Below are 21,001 nucleotides of genomic sequence, written 5' to 3'. Positions count from 1 at the left end.
AAATGATTTCATGTTTGTTGGATTTTTTAATAAGAAAAACATGGCATTTTAACAGTGTTGTGTAGACTTTTTCGCGTGTGTGTTGTGTGTGTGTGTGTGTGTGTGTGTGTGTGTGTGTGTGTGTGTATATATAACACTGGCATGCCAAAAGTCATGGGATAGCAGCATGTAAATTGATTATGAAGTGTCGTTACTTCCAGTGATGGCTTGGGAATACCCACAACTGTAGAAGTTGTGAGACATTATCTTGTGAGTGAGGCTGAACACTGGCCAGTGTGCTCACGGCAAGACTATGTGAATGATCAGGATTCAAACAAAGCATTATAGTGGGTGCCAGACGGATGGGACTTTCCACTTCTGAAGTTGTGCCAACATTTAACATTCCTCAATCCACAGTGTTGTGTGTAGTGGGAATATGTCATTGAAGGCATTAACAGCCACAGTTGACAGCGCAGTGGCCACCCATTGATACTTAATGATCGTGGCTGGTCATGTATGGCTAGAACTGTCTGTGTGAACAGGCAAATGATTCTGATAGAAATCGCATCTGCATTCAATGCAGGAGGCCCCACGTGTATATCCTGTGGGTCAGTGCAGCAATTTTTTTTTGCGTCCATGGGATATGGGAGCAGAAGACCCACCAGAACGCCTCTGTGGACACCATGAACCTACACACAGAGCTTCACTTGTGCTCATGAAGTTGCTAACTGAACCCTACAGTACATATGGCATCGTCTGATGAGCCATGATGCCAATTAATTTGGGCTGACGGTTGGGTTAGTTTGTAGCAAAAAAAAAACAAACATGAAGCCATTGACCCTAGTTGTCATAAAGGTGCTGTGCAGGCTAGCGGTGGTTCCATCCTAGTGTAGGGTGTGTTTTCTCATAGCATAGATTCGGTCTACTGGTCAGCCTAAATACATCATTGACCAGCACCCGCTACATTTCACTTCTTGGTAACCATTTGCAGCCCCTCATGACTTCACGTACCCCCACAATGATGGAATATTCCAGCAGGATACTGCACCATGCCGTGACCAAGTTGTCCATAATAGGTTCAAGGAGAATACTGGAGAAACTCCTATGAATGGTGTGGCCTGCACGTTCATCAGACATAAGCCCAATTGAGCATTTATGGGATGTTCTGAAGAGGTCCTTTCACACCTACAGGTATCACAGCTCTGTGGGTAGCAATCCAGACAGCATGGATCAACATCCCTCCACTTGTCTTCCATCCACTGGTTGAATCTAGTTGCTGCACTTCACGGAGCTTGAGGGGAGGGGATCCTACATGATAATAGTATTTAGTACGTCAGAGTGTGTGTGTATGTGTATGTAATTATTTATATATATATATATATATATATATATATAATTTTATTTTTTTATAACTTTTTAAAAATTACTACTTTTACCCTACAATTGGTGATTGATCACGTGTCTCTATACATTAATGAGACTAAACTACACTACCAGGTACAACCCATAGACAAGAGGGGTTTGCTTCTGGGAAACAAAAATCAAACCTATTTTATTCCCACAAACGCTTTTAGGGATTTATTTATGTATTGTAGACATGGTTTTTGCTGTAATTTTTATCAAAATCTGTGACATGACTGCAACATGTGAATAAATGCTTAATTTGTAATAGTTTTGCAAATTAAACGGCTGTTTTCCTGTAAAATCATCCAGCCACTTAGCAGTACATTTAAAAATCACAGTGGCCACATTGCAGAGCACTTTTAAGCTGCATTGAGACTTCATCGGGGCTGCTGCTTGTGTTTCTACCCTAATAACATATCCACATGACTTGGCAACTGCTATTCCAGATGAAAGAAAATACATGAATGGTAGCACCCCCTACAGACTGAAAGGATGTGATGCAATATTCAGGGATTCCAATGTCTCAGACCTCAAAAACTGTGGAAATTGGATAGCACACACTTGGAGGAAGTTGCTAAATTTTTAAGGGTTTATTGAGGACTCCAAATGTAGACATTGGTCCTGGGATTTCTCCTATTGGCTTGATAAAGTGCCACCAGCCTAAAACGTTGCCTGCTTTATTGGTGTACATCTAGGGTCTTCAATAATCCCTTAAGAATTCTGTAAATTCTTTCAAGTATGTGCTGTCCTATTACTACACTTCCACAGTTCTTGAGGTGCGAGACAGTGGGAACCCTGGATGCTGCAACATCTTTTCAGCCCGTAGGTAGTGCTACCACTCACATATTTTTCCAAATGTGCACCCCTGGAATTAGTGTTATCCCTCCAGATGTCCCAATGAACATCATGGCTCGGGTCTGTCTGGAGGAATAACCATTGGTTCCTTTTTGCAGACTGGATATTGAAATTACACCAGAATTATGAAGTTTCTGGTATTTTATCAAAGCTACCATTCTTTTCCCCTGTGCATCCACCTTCATTAATTACTAATTATCTTGTGTAATTAACATTTTTGTATCAGTGTTTTTTTTATTTTGTTTTTTTGGTAAATGTTTTTTTTTTTTTTTGCTTTTTAGGGCTGCCTTATTTTAAGTGATGAGCTGAACCATACTTCTCTAGTTCTTGGTGCTAGACTTTCAGGAGCAACAATTAGAATTTTCAAGCACAACAGTAAGTACCTACTTATTGTCTATTGCCTAATAATATAAAGGGTAAATGGATAATGAAAATTACTATAACAGTGTTACAGCCTTCAGAACTTGCTTCTCACTAATGACATTATTGGTAAATCACTAGCGATGAGACCAAAAACTTGAAGATGAACATGAAGCTTCTGGTCCCCCATGCAAAATCTATAACAGGGCCCCTCCTACTATGTGCCAATCAGTTTTCATTTTATTTCTACCATTTACTAGGCTATAACTGTCATCATGGACCTTGCTGCACATATGAATACAGCCTTAGGCCGGGCTCACACAGGCAAAGTGGATACCGTATGCAGGAGGCCTGCAGCGGATTCTGGCTGGTGATCCTACATGCCTGCTATTTCTGTATTGCATATGACCGCTTGCCGTCAGTCATGCACAGTCCAGTTTTTTTTGTTTGTTTGTTTTTGCTTCAGTTTTTGTATTTCCCGTGTCATCGCTAAGCAATGCCGCAGGTACCCGCGGCCCATATACAATGTTATTTGCTTATGGGCTGCTGGTCCATTGACTTCAATGAAGGCCATCCACAGCGAAATAGAGCATGCTACAATTTTACTTCCGCTCTCAGAATGTGCTATTCGTATCCGCAAATGTGAATGAAAAAGCGAAAATACGCGTCTTTCAATGGTTGCGTTTTTCCGTGGACACCGATTTGAGGATTCCACGATTGGAATCTGCTAGTGTGATCCTGGCCTTACAGATATACCTACAGAATAATATAGAGTCCAACTATAAAAGGCTAACCTGTGTACAGTTACATTCTTCTACAATGCCACTCTAGTTATGAAGTGCCATTAACCTTTGCTATAGTTAATCATTCACTACATAGAAATGTAGTACATTCGGTAACTTAGTAACTAGAGTTGTGAGATAAGGCTGAGGGCCAATTTACATGAACTAAGAAGTGTCCCACTTTAACAAGCACCATTTGACAAAGCATGTTCACACAGCAGATGATCGACTTCATGGGGGATGCATGATTGTTGATGCAATAGATCGGCCCCACAGGGCCTTCACTGATTGGCTACACAGTACATCTCCCTATTCATATGAGGAGATGTGCAACTGACCAGCTAGCATTTTTATGCTTGCAAAAATGAGCAGATCAGCCAATGAACGAGCCTAAGCCCATTCATCTGCTGATCATTTGTACATTTTCACGGGCCGAAATATCCAAAAAGTCAACATTTGGGCCCAATAAACGGCCCTTGTAAATGCACCTAAAGACTACCTTCACACAAAACTCCTGAGCTGCAGAATTTCTGTTGCTCTTCTGCAGATGGCCAGAGTTAACAAGCTTTGCAGAATTTTCTGTGGGTTTTGTTGCAGATTTTGGATATGTACTTGCGTTTTTATGTGCAGATTTTCTGCTGCAGAATGTGTTGCTTTTTTGCAATATGGTAGTTTCTGCACGGAGTTCACATTGGCAAATCATTGATATCAATGGGAGTGGAAGCTGCCTATTACATTTGCGGCACTTTCACTCCAGTCGCCATGCTCAGGCATGGAAGTCTTATAGAAAGCTTCAGCTCCCGTTGATTTCAAGCTATGGCTATAGCTCCAGTTGATTTCTATGGGAGCGAAGACCGCTATGGCACTTCCACTCTTATCTCCAAAGATGGCGTCTGCTCTTGCTGCACCAACAGCGGGCCAGGCAATCAGCCGGTCTCCAAGGATCCCGAGTGGTGGATCACTGGCAACTGACTGTTGATGACCTATCCTGAGGATAGATCATCAATAGTTTTTGCCCAGAAAACCCTTTTAATTAGTCAATTCAGAAGTAAACAGCCAAGGAAGCTACAGGCCTCCCTCTACCCTACATTGGATGACTAAGCCCTTCAATAGACTTAATTTAAAGGGAACCCTAAACTTTGCAGGCTGTGGGTCACAGAGTACAGTGACAAAGAAGCTGATTTCAGTAGTCTGTCACATATACCAATCAGTTTAGTTGTTTTACAAATCTTACTTTTGAAATGTTGCAGGGCTGGACTGATGAGTCCAATGAAGCTCATGTATATTCATACATGCACACCCCCCCCCCCCCCCCATGCTCCTACTTTCTCCAGATGCTGATTGGCAGGTCCGTCTGTGTTACTTTGCAAATAAAGAAACCTGTCTATCAGTATCTGGAGGGTGGAGGAGGGCGAAGGGAATATGTATATGTGAATATGAATGAGCTTTATTGGATGCCTCTCCAGTCCAGCTCTGCAAAGCTTTAAAAGCAAGATTAGTAAAGCAACTAAATTGATCGGCATATGTGACCAACTGCTGAAATCTGCTGGTCTGTCATTATACCCTGCTACCCAAAGCCCTGGCAGCTTACGGGATCTGACCGGTTCCCTTTTTAGCTGTTATATCATGCCAATGCATTTCAGCGGCAATATGTAGAAAGAGGTTGGGGGAAGCCATGCTGGCGGTTAAGCCTGCTGATATGTACAAGGCGGTTTCCAGTCAGGTCACTTAAGGTACATATAATGTTGGACTATGGTATGATCGGTTCATCAATGGAACTTATTTAGAAAATCAACAATCAGTCTATAAACGCATGCGTGTCCGCTTTTTTGATGATAACATTATACATGCAGGATATATTGTCTACAGTATATGGCTGAATAGGGTATTTGTGAATAGCCCCATAAGAAAGAGACCCTAGTGATAATTGATTTGGCTCCGAACAGGGTTGTCTTATTTCGGACCTTAGAAGCCCTTTATTGTGTCAGAAACTTGGTCAACCAGAAGATCCTCTAGAGCAGGAGTCCAGGTCTTAGTGCACAATTGAGGGGATTGCATTTTTGGATCCCACTTTCTACAGTGCAATACACTGTATATTATGTCACATTGCAAAACAAACCTGAAATAATTAGTTTTCACAGTATTAGAAAATAATTATAGTCTTTTTTTTTTTAACTTTTAGATTATTCTGAATGCTTCATATCTCGTCATATCACCATACATTCCCAGTGTATATACTAATACTATAACTTTATGTCTTGTGTACAGTGGCTTGCAGGTTTAAACTCTACTTGACATTTGCCTATCTCTTCCTCGATGTGCCCTTTTATAAAATGTGATGAGAGATGCTCCTTCCACAAGTGTTTTTGTTTTTTCTATATTTTTCACATCTTTTGCATTATGCCCCATTAGTATTGCCTAATTATGCCCCATCAAAAATAACTGCCCCCTTTTCTTACCTCATAAGTAGTAATGTCCCTGTTTCTGCCCTCATGATCATTTGTGCTCCCTTTTCTACCGCCATAAATACCATAATATTGCTGCCTTTTCTGTCTCTATAACTACAGTAATAATGCCTCCATTTCTACCACCATGAGTAAAGGTGGCCCTTTTCTGCCCCCATAATGCCTAGTTTTCTGCCCCCATTAATAATGATGCTCCCTTTAGTAGTAAAGTTCCCTTTTCTGCCCCTATAAGTAATCCTGTCGCCTTTTCCACCCCCATAGGTAGTAATGTTCCTGTAAGTAATTATGCCCTCTTTTTGCCACCATGAGTAGTAATACCACCTTTTCTTACCCAGCGACAGTGTCAAGTTCTTTGTAGAGTTTTTTTTTCAGCAGCTATGAAGGGCAGTTACAAGGGGAGGAGCCCCAAGCTGCACTCTCGCACCAGGCCCCTTGGGCCTTTAGCTACACTCCTGTTTAGAAGAATTCCTAAAACAAATCTTAATTAACTAAAGCCATTTAAAACCTGTGGGTAGGGGAACTTTATCAAAAATTTAGATTTATCAACTTTTGTTAAAATATGGAATTCCGGTGTCTTTAGTTATCATGTCATATGGTAGGGGTTGCCCCTATGTTTTACAACTTTTGAGTGTGCTGTTTGTATCTGACCCATAACTGGTCCTTTGGTGGATACTTAACCTTTACCTACAATTTGTCTGATTGCATAAAGTTTAGCAAATATTAAAAGAAAACGCTCCTTTTGAATAGCAAAATAATAAAGACAACCTCTTTCCATATTCTCTGTTAGGGCGTATAGATATAAAAAGGGGCTCCTCTTTATTAGCCAGAGCTCTTAGCTGTTCACAGAGAGCAGACCCTTGTAGTGGCAACTCTGCCCTTCCATGCATTACAACTCTATCATTCATTTGATAAATGCGTAGCTGCAAGCTCTCCATTGATAAAAGCTGCCCAGTGGGTAAGCTACTGCTGCTACAAAAATGACCAGAGTCCTAATGTATTGCACTAAACTCTGTACGGTCCCCCAGTGACTGCTTAGGTCTGTTGGACAGTGGATCCACCCCAGCATAATGGCTTCTGTTAGAAATGGAAGGCATGACATTACATCTGAACTATATTTATTATGTTGCAACGATATATTTACTTGTGACTTTTAGAGCTTTTCTCCAGTTGTAAACTATTGATGGCTTATCTGAAGAAGAGGTCATTAACCCCTTAATGACACGGCCTATTTTGGCGTTGAGGACCAAGCGATTTTTTTTTTTTGGTATTTTTTCATCTCCATTTTTCAAAAGTCATAACTTTTTTATTTTTCCGTGGACGCGGCCGTATAAGGGCTTGTTTTTTGCGTGGCGATCTGTAGTTTTTATCGGTGCCACTTTTGGGTATATAGACAATATTGTAAAATTTATTTATTTATTTTTTTAAATGATAACAGGGAGAGAAAACGCATCAATTCTGCCATAGATTTTTTTTTTTTTTTTACAGCGTTAATCATGCAGCATAAATGACACACTAAATTTTTTCTGCGGGTCGGTATGGTAACAACGATACCAAAATTGTTATATTTTTTTTTAGGTTTTTACACTTTTTTGCAATAAAACCCCCTTTTTTTGGAAATCTTTTTTTTTTTTCTCTATAGCTGCATTCAAAGTCATGTAACTTTTTTATTTTTCTATGTACGGAGCTCTTTAAGGGCTTATTTTTTGCGAGACGAGCTGTAGTTTTTATTGGTACCATTTTGGGAAATGTACGGCTTTTTTGATCACTTTTATTGCATTTTTTGTGAGGCAAAATGCTAAAAATTAGCATTTTGCCTCTGTTTTTTAGCGTTTTTTTTTACGCTTTTTGTTGTACAAAATAAAAAGCGTGTTCAACTTTTTGTACACGTCGTTACGGACACGTGAATATCCAATATGTGGGGTTTTAGTTTTTTTTCCCTTATTTTTATGCTAATATTAGAAAAAGCATAAAAAAGGGGGTTTTTTACATTTTTTTTTTTTACATTTTTCTTTTTTTTACACTTTTCTTTTCTTTTTTTTTATACTATTTGAGTCCCTCTGAGGGACTTACATCACTGTGCCTATGATCGCTGTCATAAGGCATGGCAGAGCTACTGCTCTGCCATGCCTTATCGCTTGTACAGCGATTATAGGCACAGGCAATACAGGACGCCAGTGTCTGGCGTCCTGTTGCCATGGTGACAGGCCGGGCTCTCGCGATGAAATCGCGAGAGCCGGCCGGAGACACACAGGGATCGCGATCCCTCTGTGAACTCTTTCCCTGCCGCGATCTACTTAGATCGCGGCAGGGAAGGGGTTAACAGCGGTGGGCGCATCTCCGATGTCCCCCCGCTGTTGGAGCGGGACGCCGGCTGTGACTGACAGCCGGCTCCCGCTGCGGGATAGTGCGGGATCTTATGTAATCCCGTGCTATCTCCAGGACGTACCGGTGCGTCCTTTTGCGGGAAGTACCAGGCTCCCGGGACGTAATGGTATGTCCTGGAGCGGGAAGGGGTTAATACTTCAGTAGGGGTTCATTTTTACTGCAGTGGCCAGGCTAGGTATTACGAAGATGCCATTCACTTCAGTGGGACCATTGCATGTAATACTAAGCCTGGCCATTCCAGTGAGAGCAGAGCTATCTGCAGAAATCGTCTCGTGTTTGAGCACAGTGGACTGGTAAACAGCTGATCAGTGGAGGTCCTGGGTGGCAGACCCCCACTGATCGACTATTGATGACAAAACCTACGCATAGGTCATCAACAGCTTGCTTCATGCAGCAGGCAGAACCCGAGAGAGGAACACAGTCCAGTAATTGTCAGAGTGCCTTTACTTTCTGTAGGACTAAAATAACATGTCTTTTTTGGCTTTCTTTTGGACAGATATGCCATAGCCCACAGGGCGGTAAGAGAAGGCAGACATGACAGGGTTAACGGGAGGAAAGGGTTAATGTAGAGGAGGTGGTGAGTTTTAGGTCTATCAAGTCATTTGGCTTGTGGCGGGAAGCATGGTTTGGGAAATGGGGTCTCCCAAGTTAGTTGGTGTGCGGCAGAAGGCATTACATATATTTCCCTGTTTGGTGAGTCGACAGAACTATTTGGAGCTCCAAGGACCTCCCTTCTTTTGGGTTTGAATTGTTGTATTTTTGTAAATTTTATTTTTTTGTAATAAAATGGCTGCTGTAGCCAATTAATCCAAACAAGACGTGTCTTTGGTTAATAATGTATGGCTGCGTGTGAAGGGGATTGGTTGCAGTAGGGACGACTCTGTTGTACCCGGGTCATGTCTTTTCTCTACTGTTTGTGCAAAGCTGCTTAGCTGTGTGCTCAATCCCTTCCCCGCTCCAGCACTCTGCCATACCCAAAGACTAGAAGCATATAGACGTGTGCCATACTCTGCCCCTCCCAAGCTCCTGCATACTGCTCTAGAACACGAGAGTGAAAAAAATACAAGCCAAAGAACAATGAAACAAAGTCCCACCACTTCCCATCCATTGATGACCTTCAACATTGTGAACTATTCTTACAGTAGAACTTTATAGTGTGGGAAGACCAAAAGAACTAGGCCGACAGTTATGTTTAGCATGTATATATCTATTTTGGTAGTTGGTGGACCTGAAACATATTGAGTTCAGTGGAGCCATGTGAGGTATGGACTGTACTGTCAGCCATTAAGGATATGAATGACTTTTTGAAGAATGCTTGTATCCAATATATACATCTCTAATCAGTACCTTTTTTCTTTCTGGGTTGTTAAAGCCCCAGAACACTGACCTTCCTAATGTTATCTAATGATAGCTCTCGATCACATAATCTCTATTCTTTAGTTAGTAAAATTACACATAATGTTTGACTGTATGCTTCTTTTATGCTAGTTTGAATTGTGACTATGAGTTCACATTCTGCTGTTTTTTATGTTAGGTGAAAATCATATAAAAACTTCAATGACCATTATTCTATGCACAATGTAGCGCTTTTCAGTACACAATAGATCCAACAGCTAAACAGAAAAGTCACTATGCTGCAAATCAAGTTCATATATACAGCCTTTCTTTTACCTTTTTAGATATGCAGAATCTGGAGAAATTATTGCGGGATGCGGTAATTGGCGGTCAGCCGCGCATTCACAGAGAATGGAAAAAAATCCTTATCCTTGTTGAAGGAATATACAGGTATGATACTGTAAGGGGTGCTCTAATGATGACTGTCACAGCACCAATCCACCCCCCACCCCCACCCCTACAAAATGTGTCCTTGAGCTGTGGTACGCTAATGGAACTAACGGGACCAATGATATGCCTTGGAAAGCCATGTTATATTATATTATGTTTTGAGTCAAAAGAAGATGGTCCTGAGCATGAGATCCAGAGACAGCCAATGGGTTAGTTAGCAAGAGAGACAAAGAATGTATTGGGCAAAGTGCAATTCTGCAAGTGGTTGCTAATTGTGAGCACGTAGAGTATCAAAAAGCCTGATTATGTGTGTGACCAGAGAATTTGACCCAGCCAGACCAATAGGCCTTGAACTCTACTGTGAGTTGCTTTGCAAAGTTGAACTGCGATTGTAACTATTAACCCTTTCCAATCCACTGTCTGACGTCTAAAGACATTATGATTTAAGGCTGTACAGCTCCGATGTTGGAAGACGTCCGTCGGGGTTCTGTTACTGTATATTGCCAGCCTCTCTGCTGTTGGAGCCTATCCAACGTGTCACCTCATGCAGTACTGGCTTTAGCCAGTACATAGCGTCGTTATATTAGAGCAGAAAAAGAGTAAGCCCCTCCTAGGAAAATCTGGATACAAGTTGGATTGGAAAGGGCTAAGATGGATTCACATGGCTGTACGCAAGTGGCTCCCAAAACCTTGACCGGCCATATTCGTACTTGCATTAACTGAACCTTCATCTCTGGTGCAGTGGCACATCGTTATTGTCAATCTCTATGAATTGCCCGTCCTAGCTTTCAGGCGGGCTGGCAAGAAAAAGGGAGTTGGGATTGATTGAGTGAATTCCCCACTCTCTTGCATTAAGTATCAACCCTCCTCCTCTCCTGGTTGCTGCCTTAGAGGACCCTTCTTTGCACTGCCCACGCATAGTGTAACCAAAATCAGCCCTTTTTTCTGCCAGGCACAATAGATGAAAGGAGAGAAACACACTAGAAGACTGAAGATGTTCATTTTTCTGTTAAAACAAGAACAAATCGTACTTTAAGAAAGTTCTAGATACTGCATGGCAAAGGGCTTACTTTTAAGTAACCACAGACGACAAACCCTACAGGACATTAATACATATTTCCTGGTCTCGCTAAGGTAATAAATCTTACTTAAGGCTCGTTCACAACTGGCTACATAATGTATAACAATCGAATAGTCCTTAGCAAATGTTATATATCATTATTAACAGTTCCTTATAAATTACCCATTCCAGTATCTAGCCGAAGTTCTCTGCTAAAGAAAATATTTTCAGTTTTTCCCTAATTGATATCCTGCATATAATTCATGGTAAAATCTATTTTCAAATATCCTATTATGGCCTTTGTGAAGAGGAGAGTCTTTAATACTATAATTTTTAGGTAAATCAGAGATCCGATGCAAAGAGCATCTGTCGCTCTGGAGGACCCAGAACATCTGTGCCTTATTCAGACCATCCTTGATTTCAGTGGGCATTGTGTAATGCTCTATACCCCCTGCGGTGGCACTGCAGGAAACTTAAAGGGAACTTGTCACGTCCCCAAAACAACACAAAATAAGTTATACTTAAGGGAGGTAACGGGGATCTGGGTGGAGGATTTGTTTACTCACCCGCTTCTGTGATCCAGTGAACAATAGAATGCATAATGCTTTCTTACTTTTTCCAGTATGGAAGGGTCCATTGTCCGTCTTCCAGAAATAATAGCATTAAAGAAGAAGTACAAAGCTTACCTGTACTTGGATGAAGCACACAGTATTGGAGCAGTGGGGCCTACAGGACGAGGCGTGGTGGAATACTTTGGCCTGAACCCGGCAGATATTGATGTGATGATGGGAACATTTACCAAAAGCTTTGGAGCCATGGGCGGATATATTGGTGGAAAAAAGGTACGTGGTGCTTGTGTGTGTGTGTGGGGGGGGGGGGGGGTTGTCTATAAGAAAGTGACAGTCCTATTTTATATACGTATATATTTCTTTTGCAAAGCTTGTAAGTAGGGGTCCAAATCATTATAGGCAGTTTCACTCTTATTCTTAATAAATTTTATATTATACAGAACAGCGTAAGAATTGGTCTTGCAAAATATTATTCTATTAACTGTTCTACTTTAATTATTGCTTCCATTGATATTTTTCTAATTCCTACTTCAATTAAAATGACCAGACTAGTCATTCTCTGATTCTCTATAGCCCCAGACAGAGCTGTGACTCATATTGTACATTACCCCAACATAGCTTTGTTTCATTGGCACATATGCTATTAAGGAAAACTGTGAGAAAATGTAGAAGAAACCGCTTACTCACGTAAGGAGTTAATCGCACGCTGGATGTGAGATCCAATGCAGAGGAATCCACAAAACTTCAGTCCAGCTCTGATACACTTGCTAAAGAAATGTTTTAGGTCCAGTGCCAAGATCTTAGTAAAAACAGCAGGTTTGTTTAGGCATGAATAAAAAAATATTCAGGAATCCATCTACAGTAAAGGCTATGCGCTTCAGACTGCAAACCTACGGCCATTCCTCATGAACCGGGGCAGATTGGGAAAGCAAAGTAGCGCTGCAAAGAAAATTACAAAGTGGCCCTATGTTGGTGGGGTGCATACAAGTAGGTAGGGGTCGACTCAACAAATCGCCTGCCACAGCAATGAAGGCAGTACAAGGGGAGAAGCCTATGTGGTGTGCATAGCTCACCGCAGCAAATGTACTCAATAGGAGTGCTCCATATAGGATCTCATTTAGTAATAATGCCCTATACAGGTTGTGATTAGAGATGAGCGAGTATACTCGCTAAGGCACATTACTCGAGCGAGTAGTGCCCCTTAGCCGAGTATCTCCCCGCTCGTCTCTAAAGATTCGGGGGCCGGGGAGCGCGGGTGAGAGCGGGGAGGAACGAAGGGGAGATCTCTCTCTCCCTCTCTTTCCGACGCCACCCCCCCCCCCCCCCTGCTCTCCTCTGCTCCCCCGACGCAACTCACCTGTCATGGGCGCCGGGGCCCCCGAATCTTTAGAGACGAGCGAGGAGATACTCGGCTAAGGCACTACTCGCTCGAGTAATGTGCTTAGCGAGTATACTCACTCATCTCTAGTTGTCATACAGTAATAATGCCCCTGGCGGGCTCTTGCGCGGCAATAATGCCCCTGGCGGGCTCTCGCGCGGCAATAATGCCCCTGGCGGGCTCTCGCTCAGTAGTGTTGCCATTCATAGATTCTACCCAAAACTAAGCAGGTGAACAGTATGGGTGTGGACTGCAGAGATTGGGAGTGTGAGAAGCGACATGTGTGAGTATAAATTATTCTTTTTCATTTTTTTTTCTGACCTTTCACCCAAAATTTTAAAATTCCCCTCCTTCACTGTCCCCAGGACCCAGTGGATTGCATGGCCATTCCAGCCTTGCTCATGGCCATCATCACTTAGTACAGCAGTGTATATGTGAATACACAGCAGAAAATCATTCTGCATTAGCTCTAACAGCACATCTGTGTGTCTCACTGCTTTCATTTCTCCCCTCCTTTTCCCCTCTGTTCTCATAGACTTCAGTGAACACAGTGGTCACTGCCTATCCTCCACTCGGGGCTCCAAAATGGTTGCCAATGTGCCCAAAATTTAGCAGATGGTGACAAGGTTTATCCACCTGGTCACCATTTGCAAATGAGACCCTTCAGCACGCCATGCCAGCTGTGGCTGATAAAATGAGAACTTTCCTCCATATCTAGCAGTGCGTGTCTAATGTTTGACATGCCTGCTGGACGATCTGTTCCCTGCCGCACTGGCGCTGCCCAGAAGAAACCGAAGTCCTTCTCAGTGCTGCTGAGTCCTGCCCTGTAATCACATGCTGCCTGTAAGTTGGGAAACCCTCTGCTGACGGAGGGCAGGACCAGGGTGCTAGTCATGTAACACAGAGGGAACCTGGCTGCTGGTATTTTGAATGGCAGGATGGGATGCCTGACTGCCAGTAATGGTGGGTACAGGGAGCTTTGAATGTAGTTTTGTAGCACAGAGGACAGTCTGAATGTGGTTTTACAGATGTATTCTTCGCCAAACAAATAATGAGCGCACCAAATTTTTGGCACATTACGCTATTTGCGTAGCCCACTGTTGTCTGTTGATTGCTTGGCTACACAGACATCATAGGTAATCTATAATAACTATGTAGTGTGCTAGTGTATATGTATTTAAAGAGAACCTATCATCCCCTATGACCACCATAAACTAAATTTATGGGCTGATAGGACTTGTGCCATGGTCTATGGAAGTGCTTTTGATACTCACCTCCCTGTTCATACAGTGTCAGACTAATTTCTGCAGTCAGTGTGCATACATGCCCATAGAAAACAGTGTGTGAACACTCACTGACTGCGGAGATGAGTCCAATGCCCCAACTACACCCTGACCGTGAAGGAACAAGGAGGGGGGCAGGTATGTTTTTAAAAGTACATCCAGCCCCTGTCCTTTGAGCCCATAAAGTTATTTTACAGTGCTCATAGGTGATGACAGGGCTTGTCCAGTTGCAAACTAATATATTGGTGGTCTCTCCTCAAGATAGTTTATCAGTAGCTGATTGGTGGAGTTCCATCACTGTCAAGCCCCACCAATCAATTATTCTCTGGACCAATGCACTGTGACACTGAGCTTATTTCAGCCAGAAGCCAACAGCTCAGTATCCTACTTGGCATTATAGGCCCAGGTCTAACTGAAATGAACAGTCTACAATACCCAGCATGGCCACTGCAGTGGGAATGAAGCTGTCTGCTTCCTGCAGAAATCAAGTCAGTACACAAATGCACTGACCCCGCAAACAGATGATCCTAGACCATGGATGCCCACCAATATACTCTTTATGACCTACTCTGAAGATAGTCCCTCAGTTGTTTATAACCCCCCAAAAATTTATTTTGGCTCCTAAACTTTTCAGTTGTCCACTTCTGCCATTTTTCTGTCTCACGTCTTAAACGGGACGACTAGTCGGGTGCAGACGCCTGACAGTTCGCCCCAGCCATAATTGTTATTGTGTTTATACACAGGAATGATCATCACTAGTGAATGGAGGTGAGCGGGACGTGGATTGTTCCCACCTGCTCATTTACATGGGCTGATACGTCGTTAACGACGAAAGAGAAGCAAAAGAATTCTCATTCAGTTGGGGCATGCATTTACACTGAACCATAGTCTGCCCATGTAACAATGCGGAAATCTGAACAATCCAACGGCCCGTGTAAAAGGGACCTAACCGAGATCACCACATGAGAACAGAGAAGGGAGATTCCTAGTGGCCAGCACTCTAGAGGGATTTTGTCAGAACAAAAATGTAAAATAAATTGCACTTTTGCTAGTTATCACATAGTCTATCATATAAGCTTATGTTTTATAAAGTTAGTGTCAATTTAAATTTCATCATGAAATAAACGTATTTGTCTTTTACCTCTAGGATCTTGTGGATTACTTGAGGACTCATTCGCACAGTGCACTTTATGCAGCATCTATGTCTCCACCTGTGACGGAGCAGATAATCCGAGTAATGAAATGTATCCTGGCCCGCAATGGGACTGGTAAGAGTTATTAAAAACCCTATTCATCTGCATTGTACTGTACATTGTTACACTCTTTGGTTGTGGATTCCACACTGAAAATCTGCAACTTATATTTGGCATATGAACAAACCCTTAGATCTGGGTATTATAGAAGCCAGCCGCAGCAACATTGTTGGCATTATGGATGAACCCCGCTCCACGTGAATTCCAACACTCGTCTTCATGATGAAGACGAGTGCTAGAATTTATGTTGAACCGGATTAATCCACAATGCTGTCCATACACCTTAACCATCTGTTAAGACTTAAAGACTCTAGCAACCTCTGTGCATGAAAAATTAATATACACAGGTCTAAGGCCTCATGTCCACGAGAAAAATCAGGCCTGCCGCAGATTCTTCATGCAGAATCCCGCAGTGGGTCCCACCTTTCCTACGGACATGAGGCCTAAAAAGAAGAATTACTCACCTGTCCGGACACTGCGGATCTTCCCTCTGTTGCAGCTGGATCTTCTTTCTTCAGCCCGGCGAATGTGCTTGGCATGCCGGCAGCGTGCCGCACGCATGCGCTGTGCACGCTTTCTTTTTTTTTAAATTCCTGCTCTCCCACGCTCCCACGCCGGAGAGCAGGAATTCAGCTGCAGGTCGGGACGGCTTCCAGGGGCTTCAATGGAAGCCTGCGGGAGCAGTCCCTACGAGATACCCGCACTAAAATGGAGCATGCTGCGGGTGATTTCCCGCACACGCCATCCGCGCCTCAAGAGAAAATGACATCTGCAGGTATTTAATTACCTGCAGGTATCCAATGCATCCCTATGGGGCGCGGATCACGCGTATGGGACACTAGCTGCGGATCTGTCCCCGTGGACATGAGGCCTAAGTCTCTGACGAAAAATAGGTGCACTTATCTATTTTTTTGCATTAAATGCTCCTCGTACAGTTGGCCTCATATGTGTTTTGCAGGGTTCTCCTACATTCACGTTTCTGGCTTTGGTGGGGGAGAAAATTTCAGCACTGATCAACTAGTGTCTCTTTTGAATGTGCACAAGCTCCGCTCCCCTCCCTTCTCTTTCAGAGGCTGTATAGCATAACCTCACCCACTACTCAGTAATACACACATATCCCTCATCCTCTCTCTGAGTAGCTGCTGGTCCTGTTCCCCCTCACTGCCAATAATACAGAATGTTTACCCAGTGAGATTTAAAAGCCCTCTGTAGTAGTAGCTTTCTCTGTTCTCTGTCCTCCTGATCTCCTCCACCATCCCTTGACACTAAAAAAAGAGTAGAAGGTGCACATGGCCTTTAACCTTAGTTTCACACTAGATCACTATGTGTTATAACTTAATTCAATTTACAGCAATGTAGTACATTGTAATTATCATGATGCACTAGTCATACTAATGACTGTAACATCTGTATCTCCATGCAATATAGCAAGTTACAATTAGTTCTCTAAGGCTGGCTGCACACGATCAGATCGGATTCTGGATCCCACAGCAGAATCCGACCCTGTGCCCGGCTGGTGACCTTGCGCACCTGTCAGTCAGTAGTCTTCTCTGTGCTGCGTATGGTCCGGAGGCCTCGCCGTTGAACATCTACAGTACAAATTTTCCCGCGTCATCGGACGGGCTGTGGGTTGGATGGTTTCCATTGACTTCACTGGAAGCCATCCGTGTGGACACAGCACTAAAATAGAGCATACTGCAATTTTTAAAAAATGTATTTACTTTTCCTCCGCAAATCGCAGTTTTCTGCTTTTGTGCCGGAAAAAGTGCTTTTCCATAGCATGCTATGGACGGTATTTGCTGTGGATGGCCGCTCCGGATTCCGCAATGCAAATCTGCCCGTGTGCAGTCGGCCTAAAGCTGGCGATGTACATTGAAGGGGTTTTCTGAGAGAACTTTTAAATTTTTTTTAAGCTGCTCATGCCCAAAAGTAAGAGCAATACTCTCCCATCCTGGGTCCCCACAACTTCATGGTCACAGTTACATTCTCTGCAGCCAATCACAACCACTGAGGTCTGTGATTGGCTGCAGCAGCCTGGGATATTCTAGTCAGACTCATTCTGCAGTTTGTAAACCCCTAGTCTGGAGAACAAAGGTGCAGCAATGGAGTTGCAGGGACCCGGGATGGGCAAGTATGGTCTTCTTTTTTTTTTTTGTAGTTATTTTTTGGGCATGGGAGGCTTAAAGTTTTGGTCAGTCATTTACACAGATTTTTGCAGGATCTGCTGGCAATCTATATGTAGGGCATCTGGCTTGTCTAATATAAATGTCGGAGGATATGAGGACTGAGCATGCTAAATTGTAACTTGCCTAATCTCTTGTTCTGCTGAAAGATTAGCCAGTTTTAGCTTTGCAACTGAGCTCCCACAATGCATTTCTCTTTTGTATACATTTTAGATTTCTGTTTAAAAAGATCTTGTATATAAAAAACATTACACGACAACTGAACCCCAAAGTGTTAGAAATGTTGACTTCCTCCTCTATGTTGATTTGCAATGTGGAAAGTCATATATGTCGTGCAAAACTGGAGGGTTCCTTCAATCCTATCAACACTTGAACTTGTGTTTTGTTTTGTTTTTTTGTTTTATTTTATCTACTTCAGGTCAGCAAAGAATACATCAACTCGTCGAAAAGACCAGATACTTCAGACACAGATTACGTGAATTGGGATTCATTATCTACGGCAATGAAGATTCTCCAGTGGTCCCTGTTCTCTTGTATATGCCAGGAAAAGTAGGGTATGTATGATAATAAATGGTAGGTTGTCAAAGCCCCACCCCTTTTCTGCTAGTGTAAAGGGGGTAATGTTTCAGTGTCAGTATAACATTGTTTAGTTTGTTGTTGGGATGACTTTTTAAGTGGTGGATGGGAGCGGAGGAACTGTGTGCTAAGCGGAAGAGAGGAAGGGGCAGAGGAAGAAGGGAGTCTCTCCTGGTTGGTGCTACAGGGCTGTAGCAATTGTCCTACAGACAGTTTCCTGGTGAGCAGGGAAAGGAGGGCTGAATAGTGAAGTCGGTGCCGAGGGGTTCCTAGAGCGTCAGTGAGCTGGAGAGAAATTCATCTCTGGTCATCTGGGCACAGAGCTTCTGCTGGTATCCCACACTAACAGGTCTAAAAACTGTTTACTGCCGAGCCCAATTAACTGGCCAAGACTTTGATTAACCACTGTTTACATGGACTTTGGTAACTTTATTGATACAGGGAAATGTTATGGGTTACCGGGCCATACATAATCTGTTTACTGTTCCGAGGTTAACAAACCCATTGTTCATCCAACAATGATGACTCTTGATGGCTATGTAAGTTACCGCTGGAGCCTCCTGGCTATGGTGGCCAACCTGATCTATTTCAAGACCCGGTCCTCACCCTCCTGTCCCCGTTAGTGTCCCACAAAGAAAATGGAACCATGATCTCACTCGTGGAGCTCAGCTGGGTGATCCGTTTGATGCCCTCCGGGCTGACCTGGGAAAGCCAAAAAGCATGTTGCTTGCACCCTCTTAGTATTACTGCATTGTTCTGCAATTTTGCCAAAGTCTTTTAATAGCAAATGTATTAGCGAACCCCTTTTTAAAGCCAATGCCAAAGGTTTTCCACAAGGGTTGTCATGGTAAATTTCACAGTCCACCTATACTAACAATATTGGTGGGGTTTAATGTCTATGACCACTACAACATATATATCTGTCTAGTCGCATTTGATTGGATGGGAGATTCCAGTAACCAACTCGGAGGACAAAGAGATGCTATGCAACGAAGAAGACCCTTGAATCCTTCATTCTAGGATTAAAGGGGTTGTCTTGCGAAAGCAAGTGGGGTTAAGCACTTCTGTATGGCCATATTAATGCACTTTCTAATATACATCGTGCATTAAATATGAGCCATACAGAAGTTATTCACTTACCTGTTCCATTGCTGGCGTCCCCGTCTCCATGGTGCCGTCTAATTTCAGCGTCTAATCGCCCAATTAGACGCGCTTGCGCAGAAGGGTCTTCTCCCTTCTGGTCGGTCCTGGCATGAGCGGCGTTCTGGCTCCGCCCCCATCTACGCGTCATCGCATAGCTCCGCCCCGTCACGTGTGCTGATTCCAGCCAATCAGGAGGCTGGAATCGGCAATGGACCACACAGAGCCCACGGTGCACCATGGGAGAAGACCCGCGGTGCATCGTGGGTGGAGATCCCGGCAGCCATCTTGGAGGAAAAGAAGAAAGAAGTTGCAGAGAGGGGATTCAGGTAAGTAAAAAATTTTTTTTAATTTCAAGACATTCCTTGGGTTTGTCCTGCGCTGAACGGGGGGCCTATGCAGAAAAAAAAAAAACATTTCGGCGCGGGACAACCCCTTTAAGTGTGGATTACAAGAAATACACCCAACTGATAAAATTGTCTAAAAGGGCTTTCTAAAAAGTCAGAAAATTAACCTTCAGTTCAGCTAGTTTTGACATTCAACCCCTGCAGGAGCTGTGATGGTAATCATATTCGTGTTAACTGAGTGTATGTCTTGTTGAAGGAATTGCTTTTTATACTTAGTTTATGCATTCTGAGCCCATAATAAAATACATTTTGCTTGAATTCGACTTACATTGTATAAGAAAAATAGTTGTTTTTTTTGTTCATTCTTGTTCTTAAATCCGCAGCGCCTTTGCAAGACACATGTTAGAGAAAAAAATTGGTGTTGTCGTCGTTGGATTCCCAGCAACTCCAATCTCAGAAGCCAGAGCAAGGTTTTGCATTTCAGCGGCGCACACAAAGAAGATGCTGGACCTTGTACGTATATTATAAATGCTTCCGATTGTCCAATTCCAACTAATTGTATGATCTTATGAATCATTCATTCATCCTTACTCTCTTTCCAATCAAATTCAATCACCATAATATTAGTATGGTAGAGTGGAGGTAGTGTCGTAGAATATAAACTCGGCCTTGGGGCCCTTTTACATGTTCTGATAAATCATTCATATTCCCTCGTCCAGCGGGGATCTGAATGATGATTATTCAGTGTAAATGCAGGTCCTGACTGAACGACAAATGAGAATTTGATCGCTTCTCATTAGTCGTTCAGTTTCTGCCCAATGTTTTGGTTTATTAATTTTCCCTTGTTTCAGATTGAAAAATGCAACAAATCAAATTTCTTTATATATCATATAAATATAAGCATAAAGGGCAGTTAAAGGAGCAGGATTACAACACCCAAGTAGATCTTGATTAGAGATGAGCGAACGTGTTCTTCCGAGCTTGATATTCGTGCGAATATTAGGGTGTTCGGGATGTTCGTTATTCGTAACGAACACCATGCAGTGTTCTGGTTACTTTCACTTCCTTTCCTGAGACGTTAGCGCGCTTTTTTTGGCCAATTGAAAGACAGGGAAGGCATTACAACTTCCCCCTGTGTTGTTCCAGCCCTATACCACCCCCCTGCTGTGAGTGGCTGGGAAGATCAGGTGTCACCCG

At 42.9% G+C, this 21,001-nt stretch overlaps 1 protein-coding gene across 1 annotated transcript in view; it reads left to right on the top strand.

Moving 5' to 3' along the window:
- Positions 1-21,001, top strand: part of LOC136620702 (serine palmitoyltransferase 3-like) — an 80,152-nt gene that overhangs the window by 47,290 nt on the left and 11,861 nt on the right. The window contains exons 6-11 of the mRNA XM_066595634.1: positions 2,520-2,613; positions 9,910-10,015; positions 11,698-11,917; positions 15,453-15,573; positions 18,160-18,295; positions 20,188-20,317. Coding sequence (XP_066451731.1) covers positions 2,520-2,613; positions 9,910-10,015; positions 11,698-11,917; positions 15,453-15,573; positions 18,160-18,295; positions 20,188-20,317 — 807 coding nt within the window. The remainder of the gene's footprint in view (positions 1-2,519; positions 2,614-9,909; positions 10,016-11,697; positions 11,918-15,452; positions 15,574-18,159; positions 18,296-20,187; positions 20,318-21,001) is intronic.

Source organism: Eleutherodactylus coqui, chromosome 3 (genome assembly GCF_035609145.1).
Source record: "Eleutherodactylus coqui strain aEleCoq1 chromosome 3, aEleCoq1.hap1, whole genome shotgun sequence".
NCBI classification, from domain to species: Eukaryota; Metazoa; Chordata; class Amphibia; order Anura; family Eleutherodactylidae; genus Eleutherodactylus; species Eleutherodactylus coqui.
Note: the sequence above shows the minus strand (reverse complement) of the source record. Positions and strands in the feature narration are given on the sequence as shown.